The sequence below is a fragment of the Notolabrus celidotus genome, chromosome 2, assembly GCF_009762535.1.
Source record: "Notolabrus celidotus isolate fNotCel1 chromosome 2, fNotCel1.pri, whole genome shotgun sequence".
In the NCBI taxonomy this organism is placed as follows: Eukaryota; Metazoa; Chordata; class Actinopteri; order Labriformes; family Labridae; genus Notolabrus; species Notolabrus celidotus.
In genome coordinates this window covers 22,697,186-22,710,720 of record NC_048273.1, presented here as the reverse complement: position 1 = coordinate 22,710,720, position 13,535 = coordinate 22,697,186, and the positions used below count along the sequence as shown (strand labels likewise).

At 41.3% G+C, this 13,535-nt stretch overlaps 1 protein-coding gene across 3 annotated transcripts in view; it reads left to right on the top strand.

Moving 5' to 3' along the window:
- The window catches only part of nfia (nuclear factor I/A), a 195,106-nt gene that overhangs the window by 142,404 nt on the left and 39,167 nt on the right, over nt 1-13,535 (top strand). For all 3 annotated transcript variants that reach the window (XM_034711080.1, XM_034711094.1, XM_034711089.1), the window contains 2 exons: nt 12,405-12,470; nt 13,001-13,075. In XM_034711080.1, coding sequence (XP_034566971.1) covers nt 12,405-12,470; nt 13,001-13,075 — 141 coding nt within the window. The remainder of the gene's footprint in view (nt 1-12,404; nt 12,471-13,000; nt 13,076-13,535) is intronic.

Genomic DNA, 13,535 nt, shown 5'->3' with positions numbered 1-13,535 from the left:
ATAAATATGAAAATACATACTATATATTAAAGTTTATTACCAGTTGAATTAAAGAAGCCCCCAAAACCCATGCCCAAAATGTTCCGACCACTATGATGACCAAGAGACTGGCATCACGGTCCCTCCTCCTCCTCACTATGTCTGCTCTGTTTCAGAAATGAAACCCTTGTCCTCCTCTTCCTCTGAGCTTCCTTTTCTCTTTCTGCTGCAGTCTGGGTAATCCATACAACTGAGAGATGGACAAACTGTACACACACAGACACACACACACACACACACAGTCACAGTCACACAAACACACACACACACTCACACACACAAACTCACACAAACACAAACGTTGTGATTAATGGCACTAGACTCTATAGCAGATTATGGTGAAATCACTACAGATAAAGCTCTGCGGTGTGTGTGTGTGTGTGTGTTAGTGTGTATGTGTGTGTGTGCGTGCGTGTGTGTGTGTGTGTGTGTATTATCTGAGCCAGACATCCGTTCCTGCTTGGCCAGAGTGAGGAAAAGGGGGAGGATGCGGGGGGTTACAAAAAGAGAGAAAGGTGATAAAGTTTCCAAACACTAAACCGTCCAATCAGACAAAGAGTTTCACCCGCATCCCTCCATCCTCTCCCAACCTCCTCTTTCTCTCTTCTTTCATCCATCATTACATCTGTTTCGCTGGAGAGTTGTGTACAAGGAGTTTTGTTAGGACTAAATTCTGATTGGATGCCTGCTACTCAAGGCTGGATTCTGATTGGCTGTTATCTGGTTGAAGTGCGTTGTGATTGGATGTGATTTTTTTTTTGTTTTTGCTGGAACATGATATTTAAAAGTCGTCAAACTCAGCAGCTCTCTGAATAATCAATAATTAATCAGCATTGATCAACCTGCAGGAAGAGGACAGAGAGCAGCATAGATGGAGGGAGGAAGGAAGGAAAGAAAGAAGGAATGAAGAGAAGAAAAAGGAGGGAGGAAAAAAAAAAGGAAGAGAAGTAAGATGAAGGGAGGAAGGAAGGCAGGAAGGAAAGGAAGAGGTGATAAAGGGACAAAAGGAAGAAGAGGAACAAATGATTGAGGGAGTGAGGAAAGGAAGGAGGAGATGAACAAGGGGGAAGGGAGGAAGGAAAAAAAATAGGATATGAACAAGGGAGGAAAGAAAAGGAAGGAAGAGGTGAACATCGTAGGAAAGAAAAGAAAGGAATTAATAGTTGAACACAGGAGGAAAGACAAGAAAGGAAGGGAGGAAGCAATGAGGAAGCAATAAAGGAGATAAGGAAGGAGTGAGTAAGAGAGAAAATGGTAGGAGGACAGAAAGAAGAAAATGAGGAGATGAAGAAGGGAGGAAGGAAGGTAGGGATAAATGAAGGAGAGAAGAAAGGAAATACAAAGGTAAGATACAGCAAAGGAGAAGATATGAGGAAGAAAGGTAGGAAGAAAGGATACAAGGGAAGGTGAAGAGAAAAGAAAATAGGAAGGAATGAACAAAGAAAGAATTATAATGTAAGTGGAACTTATCTTCTTCAGTTTGTGATATTGACTTCTGTGTTTGTGTGTGTTTGTGTGTGTGTGTGTGTGTGTGTGTGCGTGTGTGTGTTTGTGTGTGTGTGTGTGTGGGGCATCATCCATTAGAGAGCTATAATTATGGTAAGTGAGGCAGAGCTTGGATCAATACGGCAATTCATCAATCTAACCCCGCCCACAAACACACACACAACCACTGACCACACACATACACACACACACACACGCACACACACACACACACACACACACACACACACACACACACTCACATCCAGGATTAGTCTGCAGAAATCATCAGAAGTGTCATAAAATAATCAGTTTGATTGTATTCGATCAAAAGTGTCAGAAACTTTGAGGTTTATTGTTTTTCTGTCCATGAAGCATCGGCTCCTGAATGTAAAGCTGAAACAACTATCTCACTGTTCTTACCTCAGAAGGGTTACAATAACTTCAAGTAATTCTGGTAATCTAAGTCTTTAAGAAATGACATGCCTAAATACTTTTCCAAAACCACCAAATCCCATTTAAAAAACATCAATGTCTCTATGTCTCTGAACGCCGAGAGCTGTCAGTCCATTGCTGCCTCTCTGTGGTAGGTTCTTCATGTTTCTGTGAGTCACACAAACATTTCCTTGTGTCCAAACTGACCATTTAAGACACCAAAGTCACACAATTGAACAAAAATTCCAAACAAATTGACGCAGTAGGTCCCCCGCAGCTCTGATGATGTGTGAGTTAAAATCACAGATTTTTTCAATGGAGTCTGGTGGCTTTGAAAAAGTGATGTAACAGCTTTTTCTAGTTTAAAAAATCCTCTTGTGGCTCTCTTTCTGAAATTTTGTGAGACACTTAGAATAACAACCTGAGCCTTTCAGGGACAAAAACAAGAACTTTGAGTGGACATCATTTAATCGTCTGTAAAGGAAGTGATCCACAAGGTCAAATCTGGATGTTTTTGTCACTTTAAGTCATTAAGACCCCAAAATATGTTGAATAAGAATGACACGGTGGCTAACAAATACCAGAGCAACCCTTTATTGCAACCTCTTAACGAAATATTTTATTTTTAAAAATATAACAGACACATCATTATCCCTTGCATTTTTTCATCAGAGTGGAGCATCTTTAAATCAACATTTGGGATATTTGAAGACAAAAATCAATGCCGTCTTTGAAAATGTGAGCTGCTTCTTCTTCCTGTTAACTGCTCTGCTTGATAATCACCACCCAGGGGTCAAAGGTCAAACACATTTATATTTATACAGCAGCTAACTGGCTGGTTTCCAGTTTGAGTCACTGGAGGATCCACGGAGGGGCTCAGTGTGGAGACCCCGGCTGATTAGCAGCTCGTTTTAATGGGTTTGGAAGGTTCCTGGAAGGTTTTTGGAGGGTTTTGGAGTGCTGGTTGTTTGTGTGTGTTCTAGTTTGTGTTTGTGTGCATATGTGTGTGTCTGAGTGTGTGTGTGTGTGTGGTAATGGCATTGGCCCTCTTTTGTTCTGGCAGAAGGTGGCGAATGGCAGCCGCTCAAAGAAAACAGACAGAAGCTTCAAAATGGTTGCCAACGCTTTAAGATGGCTGCCAGGCTGGAGAGAGAAAGAGAGGGCAACCACACACACACACACACACACACACACACACACACACACACACAGGCCGGGGCATGGGGTGAGTGTCAGTGTGTGTGACAGAAAATGTTTAAAGTGTGTGTTTGTGATCGAAAAAGAAATCTGCTTGTGTTTGTTCATGTGTGTGTTTGTGTGTGTGTGTGTGTGTGTGAGTGTGTGTGTGTGTGTGTGTATGTGTGTGTATGTGTGTGTGTGTGTGTGTTGCAGTTGGCAGCAGCTCCTTGGCAGCAGCGGCTGGTTGGGCGTCCAACAATGGAGACGGCTAACGGGATTCTCTCTCTCTTTCTTTCTCTCTTTTTTTAAACACTGTTGGAGGGGCGAGAGACGTAAAGTACAAACAGACAAACAGAGTGAGAGAGAGAGGGATTGGCCGTGTTTTTTAAAATGGCAGCCTCTTAGCAGCGGCGTCTCGCCGACACAAAGCCTCGTCTGCCTTGTCTGCGTGTGCGTTTTATTCTATAATTAATGGAACAAAAATAAAACAATGAGACGTTCATATCCAGAGTTTGGCCGAGGTTACAGCGCCGGCGATGTTGGACGCCGTGTGCGTGCTGAATTTTTAGATTTTTTGGTGCTCGGGGTGTGTGTTGGGTCGTGTGGCGAATATTAAGGGGCTTATACAAAATGGCGGCTGGCTGGGGGCATCAAAATGGAGGCCATGGGTCCTTCAGAGGGAACTCAGAAATGATATCATGACAAGAGAGTGAGAGAGAGATCCAGGTCTGTGTTTCTGTTGTAATTTGACAGAAAAGAAAACTTGGCTTCTGTTCGGCGAGGCAGATCAGAAGTGTGTCATGCTCTCTGTGTGTGTGTGTGTGTGTGTGTGTGTGTGTGTGTGTGTGTGTGTGTGTGTGTGTGTGTGTGTGTGTGTGTGTGTGTGTGTGTATTTGGCGTCAGACCCGGCAGTGCAGCCGTGCCAGGGTTCAAGATGCCAAGTCGGGGTCTTGATCCTTTAGCGCCTCCTGGAAACACAAAACAAAAGCACCTCCTCCTCCTCCTCCTCCTCAGAGCCTTTATTTTTCTATTTTGCTTAATTTTTTTCTCTTTTAATTGTTAGTATACACATTTTCTAAATATAGCCGTGTTTACAAGCTGCATGTTTGTGTCTGTGTTCAAAGGGGAAAGAGACGATCTCACACTGAAGCAGATATGAAAATTCAGGAGATGAGAAAAGAGGATTTCAGTTTGAAAAATGACAAAAAATAAATAAATGATACAATTTAAAAATCTGTTAAATTATATTTTTTGCATGAATAACATTATATCTGTCTGTTTACTTTTACAGACTCACTCCAGTGTGAGTGTAAAATTTGATCCCATGCAGAAAGAATCAACAGCCACAGACAAAACAACTCAGCGTTGTCTTATTGCATCTTCAGCTTCGACCTTTTGTGCACAGCGCTTATTTGTTTTGCAGCAGGTAAAAGCATAAAACATACGAAACATGTGCACAGACGTAAAATGTTCAGACGTAATCATGAATACAACGAGGATATGAGAACGTTTTTAATTTACAAAACATGCCAAAACACTTTTTAACACAAGATTATTTTACCAGAATGACACATTTTTTAAATCAGACATCAGAGCACATAAACAAATAAGAACAGTTTCAACAGCTTTAATATATCTGACAGATTAAACATTTTTACATTTTTAAATGTTTGATTTTTTTGAGCAAAGTGTGAAGCATCACCTTTCAGGACTCTAATGGGATATTAAAGGAAGAATTTACAGTTCATCCTACACAACATAACAGAGGCTGATCCCTACAGGTGCCTTGAATCAAGCGTACCCGGTTCAACACATGTTAAAGAATAAACTGAAGTTTAAGAAGAAAATGCAGTCTGAAGAACTTGCATCGTAAATGCACTTTACTTTGCAGAAACGTTTTATAATTTAAGATATGTACGCTTAAGCTGGTACTGTGCTGGTGATGCAGCATGCTGGAGGTTTTATGAATGAACGATAACTTTGGAAGTTAAATACATGAAATGTTTTATTATCTTGTCTGAATATCAGTGTAGAATGAGACTTTAGTGGGATAAAGAAGGAGGATTAACTGTGAGTCTCGCATGACATAGCAAAGGCTGATCGCATCAGGTGCTTCCCTGTTTAACACAAGTTAAAAAATCAACTGTAGATGCACTGACAGGTTAGAAACTGAATCCAGAGAAACTTCAGTTCATGCTTGAAGAGCCGACACTTTATTACTGATGATGTGTGCAGGAGATTTTATGAATAAATGATTATACTTGGAGGTATAAAATATGAAATGTTTTATTTTCTGTGCAAAATATACGTCTTTAAAAATGGACATTGTCTGATCTCTAAATTTTTTTTTTTTTTTGGTGATGTTTTTGTCCCAGACTTCCACAAGGTAAACAGGACATTTAAGGTAGTAACTGATATTCAAAGACAGACATAAGACGGTCAAACACCAGTCTGAAGTTTTAAATAAAAACACCTTTTCGTCCACACAGATGAAGAAGAAAAAACAGCATCATGAGGTTTAATTGATTTTGATTTAACAGTTTCCTCTTAGTGTTTATTTTTTAATCTTTGTTTGTGTTCAAATATTCACGTCTTGATGTTTTACCTTTAGAATTAAAGTTAGGTCCCGGGCCCGGCAGGTTGAGTATGTTTGACAGCTGATCACGATCTCTTCCTGCAGACTCATCTCATCAGACATTTATGACTGGGATTCATATTTCAGACCTGTCAATCAAAGTGGGAGGGACATGGGCTTCAATCAGGTGGATGTCGGGGACTTGGGCTTCACTTTGAGTGTGTATGTGTGTGTCTGAGTGTGTGTGTGTGTGTGTGTGTGTGTGTGTGTGTGTGTGTGTGAATAAAGTTAATTCATTGTGAGCTGAAGCGGAGGCAGACGCAGCTGATTTGTGGCCTTTATAAAAATGAATTCAAACATCTCCTCATTTCATTAAAAGCTAAATCTCTGCTCCGATCAATACCGAGGACGAGGGTGTGTTTGTTTAATTCACCGCTCAGACCCAGCCGGGAGGCCGGGGCGGAAAACTCTGCAGCCATGTTTCCTCTGCCAGTAAAAGAGAAAAAATATTTGAATGTGTTTGTTGCAGCTTAAAGTCGCTCTCTCTCTCTTTCTCTCTCTCTGTTTTTTTTTCTGTTTTCTTGGCATGTCTCTCGCCCGGTCAACGGTCGGCGTGTCTCAGCCAAACACAAGGAGGGAAAAAAAAGAGAGAGATCTCGGCCGCCAAAACAGTTTCTTTTTTTTTCTGTCTTTGCGCCTGTCGCTCTGCCAAGAGACGAGACACAAACCCAAACTGACTCGCCCAGAGAGAGAGAGAGAGAGAGAGAGAGAGAGAGAGAGAGATATGTTGGGTCAGAGCTGTTTGAAAACGAGGAGCATCCACGCGGTTTCTCTTGGTTTGTTTTGTTGACAGCAGCGGCCATATTGGGACACAGAGAAGGCCTCAATCACAGCCGTCACTGACTAAATGTTTTGCAAACTGAAAGATTTCATTTTTAGTCTTGTTCTGTAGAAATTCTTCTTCTTCTTTGGATTAATACAATATTTAAAGTCACTTGATTGGCAGGACAGTGTCGACTGCAAGCTCAGAACATGATGATTTTATAGACAGTAGTAACTGAAATGAGCAAAATCTTTAACATCTACGGCAACAAAATGCTGCAACAATATTTATTCAAACATCAGAAATAATAGTGAAACATCAGTATGTTCTCTTTTAAAAATGTATAAATACATACACCGTTTTAAATGTATGCTTAGTTTTTTCATAGTGTATTTGTAGGGGCCTATTTCTAAATCATTTTGTTTTTGTTGATTATTCTTCATGTTACGTTCTCTTCATGGTTTGTTATGATTTCTGGTAGCTTGCACCTGAACATGCTATCTCTTTATTCTGACCCGTGCAGTGTTTGGTAGGAGACAGACAAAGAGAGTCAGGCGCCTCAGCCACATTCTGTCGACCGCTCTTGTTGTGAAAATGTTTAAGTCCAGATTTTTGGATGATTTTTATTTCTTTTGTTGCTCTCTAGTCGAGTCTTTAAATCACAAACAGACTGAAAAACAGTTTTCTTCCCAGAGCTAACATCGCACTTTACACACACCTGAACTCTTGTGCCATACCACTTTTTCGTGTGCATGTCCGTATGCCTTCTTGTTTTTCTTAACTTTTTTATATATTTGTTATTGTTTTATTTGTTATTGCAAAATATTTTGGACTGAAAGATTACCATCTAGTTTTGTCCAACTACTCTGGACTTCAGTTTGATTTTGCAAGGCAGCAGTTGAAGACACATAGTCACCCTCAGTAGCATTTTTCCATCTAAGTTGCTGCAAACGTCTGTCGTCGTTTTTACGTTATGTGGTTTTGCAGAATCATCCAGAACGGAGAAAGTTGTCCGTCAAAAAAACAACCAAACTAGCTCTCTAAAGGGGAAATATTTAGATAAATATGTTAGAGTTTTAAAGTCGTCTAGAGCAAGAAAACTCTGGTGGGCTAAGAGTTATCAGTTCAGGATAAGGATCCAGCTGTCTGTGCTTTTTAAAAGACATTAGTTGTTGAAGTAAGAAGAAGGATAGAAAAGAAGGACAAGGGAGGAAGTAGACAAACAAAAAGAAAGAAAGGTAAAGAGGAGGAAGGAAATTAGGAAACATGAAGGATAGAGAAGGGAGACAGAAGGTACAAAGAAAGAGAGAGAGAGAGGAAGAAGGAAACGGGAGATGGAGAAAAGTAACGAGGAGAAAATGGGAGGGGAGAAAGGCAAGAAGAAGCATAAGAAGTGCCAGGGTCAAAGGTCTGAGAGAGAGAGAGAGAGATGGTGAACGGATAGAGTAGCTGGTTTTCTTTTTCAGACTTTCTGGGAATCGTCCAGTAGCTCGCCCCCACTTTCCCTTTCTCTCTCTCTCTCTGCTGTGCTTAGAAAAGCATCACTTCATTTCAGAGAGAGAGAGAGAGAGAGAGAGAGAGAGTAGGAGAGAGAGGAGGGCCGGGCGAGCGAGCAACCTCTGGGGCCACAGAGTTTGACTTTCCCACAGAGAGAGAGAGAGAGAGAGAGAGAGAGAGAGACCTCAGCCGTCTCTCTCTCTACTTGGTCTCATTGTTTTTCTCTAAGTGCTCTAATGCTTGTGTGTGTGTGTGTGTGTGTGTGTGTGTGTGTGTGTGTGTGTGTGTGTGTGTGTGTGTGTGTGTTTGTGTGCGTGCGTGCGTGCGTGTGCTTGTGTGTGTGCGCGTGTGCGATATACGAGGCACATGGGAGATGACATCAGAGGTAGACGAAGGCCTGAACGAATGCAGAGACTGAAGTGTGTTCATGGTTTAGTTTAGATTTTAGAGAAAGTTACTGGATGTGTGTGTGTGTGTGTGTGTGTGTGTGTGTGTGTGTGTGTGTGTGTGTATGTGTGTGTGTGTTCATTTCCACGGTCCGCTACATATTTTCTGGATAATGAAGCCCCAGAAAGGAGGAAGAGGAGGGAGAGTGAAAGAGGAAAGGAAAGGAAAAGGATGCAGGACCACTTGTTGAAAATAAAACTGTGAACAATAGCAGCTTTGGATTCTAAATGGGGGCTTTTATTTTGTTGGAGGTATCGGAGTTAAAAGCATGTAAATGTTATGTCTTGATGAACTTTTATTTTGACAGTTAACTTTTCAGACTTTATTAGGAGAGAAGCTGAAGTTTTGGTTTCACTGCAATGTCCCTCCATCACCTCAGAGTGCTTTTATTTTGCTTTATTTTTGGATCCCCCTCCTCCTCCTCCTCCTCCTCCCCCTCCTCCCCCCTGGGTGAGGGTGGATGCAGACGGTCCGGTCTGCTCCCACGCCTCATTAGCATATTTAATTAACCTGGACGGGGGGGATGACGGCTGAAAGAGCGGGTGAGGATGGGGGGGAGTGTGTGAAAGTGCCCTCCAACACACACCCATCGTACCCCCCCACAAGACACCATCACCCCCTCCCCTGGTTGCCGTGGTTACAGCCCGATGCTCTTTGTTTTAAGCTGCTGAAGCAAACAGACGCAGTGAACAGCATGCAAAACAAGGCTGATAAATGCTGCACTTTGTCTCGGGGTGTGTGTGTGTGTGTGTGTGTGTGTGTGTGTGTGTATGTGTGTGTGTGTGTGTGGAGTGTTTCTTTCAGCAAAACGTTCCAATTTTTAGAAATTTAATTCAACCTTCAGTCTTGCAGAGAGGAAGTTTGAGGCTAATCATTAATTTTCTTCAAAGGCCTCCGAATACCTTGATTCACCTGTTCAAACACTTTATCGATCAACCATATTAATTAATTTATTAATAACATTTGCTTTTATTCAAGTTTAAGGTCACAGGTTACAGTATTTTCTGTGTGGAGTTGTGATTAATTGGTTCAGATATTCCAGGTTAAAGCACCTGTGTGGGACCTTCTGTTTGTGTTGACTCTGACGCACCCTGTGGACAAAACTGTGGTCATCTCTCCCTTGCCAAGGTCACAGACATTAAAAATTACAGCATGGATATTGTCAGTATTTTTGCTGGCATCACCCTTTAGTTCACTCCATTCGATAACCAGCCTAAAACTCCCTATAAGAGCTTTAAAATGAGCACATTTTACCCTTTTGTGTGACTTCATCTTGAAACAAGGGGATAAAACTAGCAGCATAAACTTCTTGGACGTTCTGCTATCCTTTAAAGTAACTTATTTACTGATCACTTTTTTAAAAAGTCTACAAAGCCGCTTTATCTGGGATAAAGACATCAGAGAAAACCAAAGACTCACCAAAATTTGGATCAAATAAGTCCAGGTCTGACCGTAGAAGTGACCAAATGCAAAATTAAACATCATTAGAAATGAAAGTTTCCTGATTTTGGGGGTTGATTACTCCTTCATCTCCTCCCTGCAGGATGTTCATGCAGAGTGGAGGATTAAAAAAAGACGGAGCTTCATGCTGAAACCACCTCACTTTATTCAGTGGTCTGCTTTTTACCGCCTTTTCTCCTCAATCGCTCCTCAAAAACACACACACACAAGTGCACCAACCCCTCTTAAGTATAGTCCAAAAACTCTTTCATGCAACCAAAGTTTATTCTTTTAAAAAAATGCACCTCTCCTCTGAATCTAAACACTCTGCTTTAGACTCTGAATCCGTCAGAGTTCAAACATCTCAGCCTTCATTTGCTGTTTGTTATTTAATCATAATTAAAAGTTTCACTTCATTGGGCGTCCTCCTAAAACCGAACCTGACTCGCCTCCATCCGTCTCAGTCCCATCCTGAGTCATGGCCCCTGCGGCCCGCTCCAGAGGGATGATGGGTAATATTTCTTCCACTCCCCCTCCGACTATTTTATCTGCAGCGCGGCCGGCCGGGTTCGATCGATGCTCCTGAAGACGCTAAATCATTTGCAGAAGCGGAGCTGCATCAGAGCAGAGAGCATGCTGGGTAAAAACAGAGGCAGAGAGGGAGAGAGAGAGATGGGAGAAGGGAGAGTTTCTCTTCCCTGAAAGACGTCAGACGTCCCCCAAGATCCTCTGGTGACGAGCAGAGTGATTGTTTCAGACACATCTCTTCTGTCCTCAGTGTGACAGATTCTCAGTCCATCACCTATTTATCGGTATTTTCTGCAGCTTCATATTTTAACTTTACTTAGTCGTGAGGATGATGTGAACTCTTACCATGATGAGAAGTCAAAACTTTATTATTTAGATTTAAATCAAATAAATCAAATAAACTTCCTGAAGCTGTTAAAAAGTTGTCAATGCATTGGCTGCAGAGGTTTGTTTGTCATGCATACTCTTGAATTCGTTCAGTTACTATAAAAACAGAGGTAACACAAGTTTGCGTTACTTTAAACTCGACTCATTAATCAGACGTCTGAAATGACGTCTCTCCCATTAAACAACTTATACCGTGTTAACTGTAATATAAGATGCAGAAAACACTAGTTTAATTTGTTAATAACAGCGTACTTTCTTTTATTAAGTGTTTTTTTTCCTTTCAATAAAATTACTTTCCTCTTGAATAAAACCCTGAGAGTTCTTCTGGAGATGCGCTGAGTGTAGAAAATAAAAATGTTAACTATTAAACAATTTGACATAAGAAAGCATTTAAAAGACATCACCTTTAGGATTTAAAACATAGCTTTATGTTGTTTTTGTTTTACTCATTTTGTTTTTTTAAAGCCCAGATAAGTAATTTTTCAAGAAAAAAAAATCACAGCCACTTTCCTGCCTCGCCCTTTACCTCCAAAAGAAATTTCATCGTTTAATTTGAAAAAAGTGTCCTTCATAGTAAAAGTCTTTACTTCTTTTTTCATTTTTCTTTCTTTTCTTTGTTTGTCTACCTTGTCCCTTCAAAATAAAAGTCCTCCCAAACACAGCCATCAGTGAATACAACTGTTACTCATCACACTCATACAGGAGGAGGAGGTGTGTAAAACACTGAATACTATTGTGTGTTTTGAGTGATTGTATTGTTGTTCGGAATGAATTTCTTGTTGTGTTTCTGTGATATATGAACACAGACTTTAAGAATCGTCTGTTCCTGATTGGTTTTGGTTTTCTAAAGTCGTGTTTTTGTCTTGAAGAGATGTAGGATGACATTTCTGACGTGGAAACTGAATGTCTTTGGATGTCCTTTTTACATTTTTGGCACTGTGGATCATCGTTTATCGTCTTGGTTGTCCTGGTTGTTTAGTGTCCTGCATGCTGGAGGGTGCAGGACACTCCAATGTAGAAACAAGTCAATCAATCATGCAGAAATTAAATCAGTTAAAAGCTGTTTTCTTATTTGATTACACAGTTTAATGTCAGCCTTTCCATCCACATCATGATTTTATTCTCTTATACGTGAAGAGTGTGAAACTTCTCCTCCTCCTCCTCATGTGCAGCCGTGTGAACAAACAGTCACCTGTCTGCAGCCGCTCAGTCTGCTGTGTGTGTGTGATCAGGTGAAACCAGAGTCCTGCGGTATAAAGATCAATACAGACGTCTCTTCCACACACACGCACAGAGGAGTGATAGTAGTGTGTTATTGAGCTGCTGTGGGATTCACTCACATATATCTCCTCAAAATAAGAATGAGTGATGCATCGTTTGGTGTCTAAAGCTGGAGCACTCTGCAGACTCTTCTTCACGCTCATCGTCATGTTTGTTTATTTCAGGTTATCATTAAACTGAACATGTGTGAGGAGCGTCTCCTCGGTTGTCCTGTTGTTCAGTTGTTACTGTGTTGACTGTTCTTTATAGACTCATCCTCATAACTGTTTACTTGTTTTTTCTCTGCAGAAACCGGCCAATCAGAGAGCCCGAACCAGGCCAGCGAATCAGATATCAAGGAGCAGCCAGAAAACGGTGAGACACACTTTTATCACAAACTCACACACACTCTCAGTGCGACCTGTGTTTGACCCTGGTGGTCAGACAGACTGATGCTGTGGTTTAATCACACACACTTTAACACACACATACACACACACATACAGATATTCTTCAGTGGAGGTTGTTTGTCCAGACCAAGGAAGTGTGTGATAGATTTTTTTTGGTGTGTGTCTTGATGGATGACAGGACAGTGTGTGTGTGTGTGTGTGTGTGTGTGTGTGTGTGTGTGTGTGTGTGTGTGTGTGTGTGTGTGTGTGTGTGTGTGTGTGTGTGTGTGTGTGTGTGTGTGTGTATAGAGGATATCCTCTCTGGTTTTATCTGTGTGTATTTGTGTGTGTGTTAGACCTTGACCCTGAGGTTCAGCTATGTGCATTGAGAATCACACACACACACACACACACACACTCAGAGAGAGAGAGAGAGAAGCCTCCACCCTCTGCTCTGTCTCTACTTGTTGGTTTCCCAGTGGATCTAACTCTTGAATATGTTCTCATGTCTCTCAGGTCACCTGGGTTTTCAGGACAGCTTTGTGACGCCAGGTGTCTTCACGGTGGCCGAGTTAGTACGAGTCTCACAGAGTAAGTCCATCCCTCTCTCTCTCTCTTTCTTTTAAATTTGGCCTTGGAGTCGCTGAACTCTCTGAACAGGTTTCTGGTTTGAAGATTTAAGATCTTTGTTTGTCACACGCACGTATAGATGAGCAGTAAAATACAAAGGCTCTCCCACAAGGCCATGCCATAAAAAACCCTGATGCAGAAAATGTAAAAGAGACATAAATGTAGTTAAAATGTAAAATACATTTCAAACTTTTCACATCTCCCATGATGCCTTGCATGAATTCCAAGCCTCAAATCTTAATAATGCAGTAGATGCACATGTGGTAAAGACTGCAGTTCCTTGAGTGTCCACTTGATGCTGGCCGCAGAAACACCAGAAGCCGCATACACACCCATTCTAAAGAGCCGATCTTTACAGCAGAGATACACATGTTTACAGCCTGGTTAAAAAAAAGTTACAGTCTGAATAGCTTATTTCTCT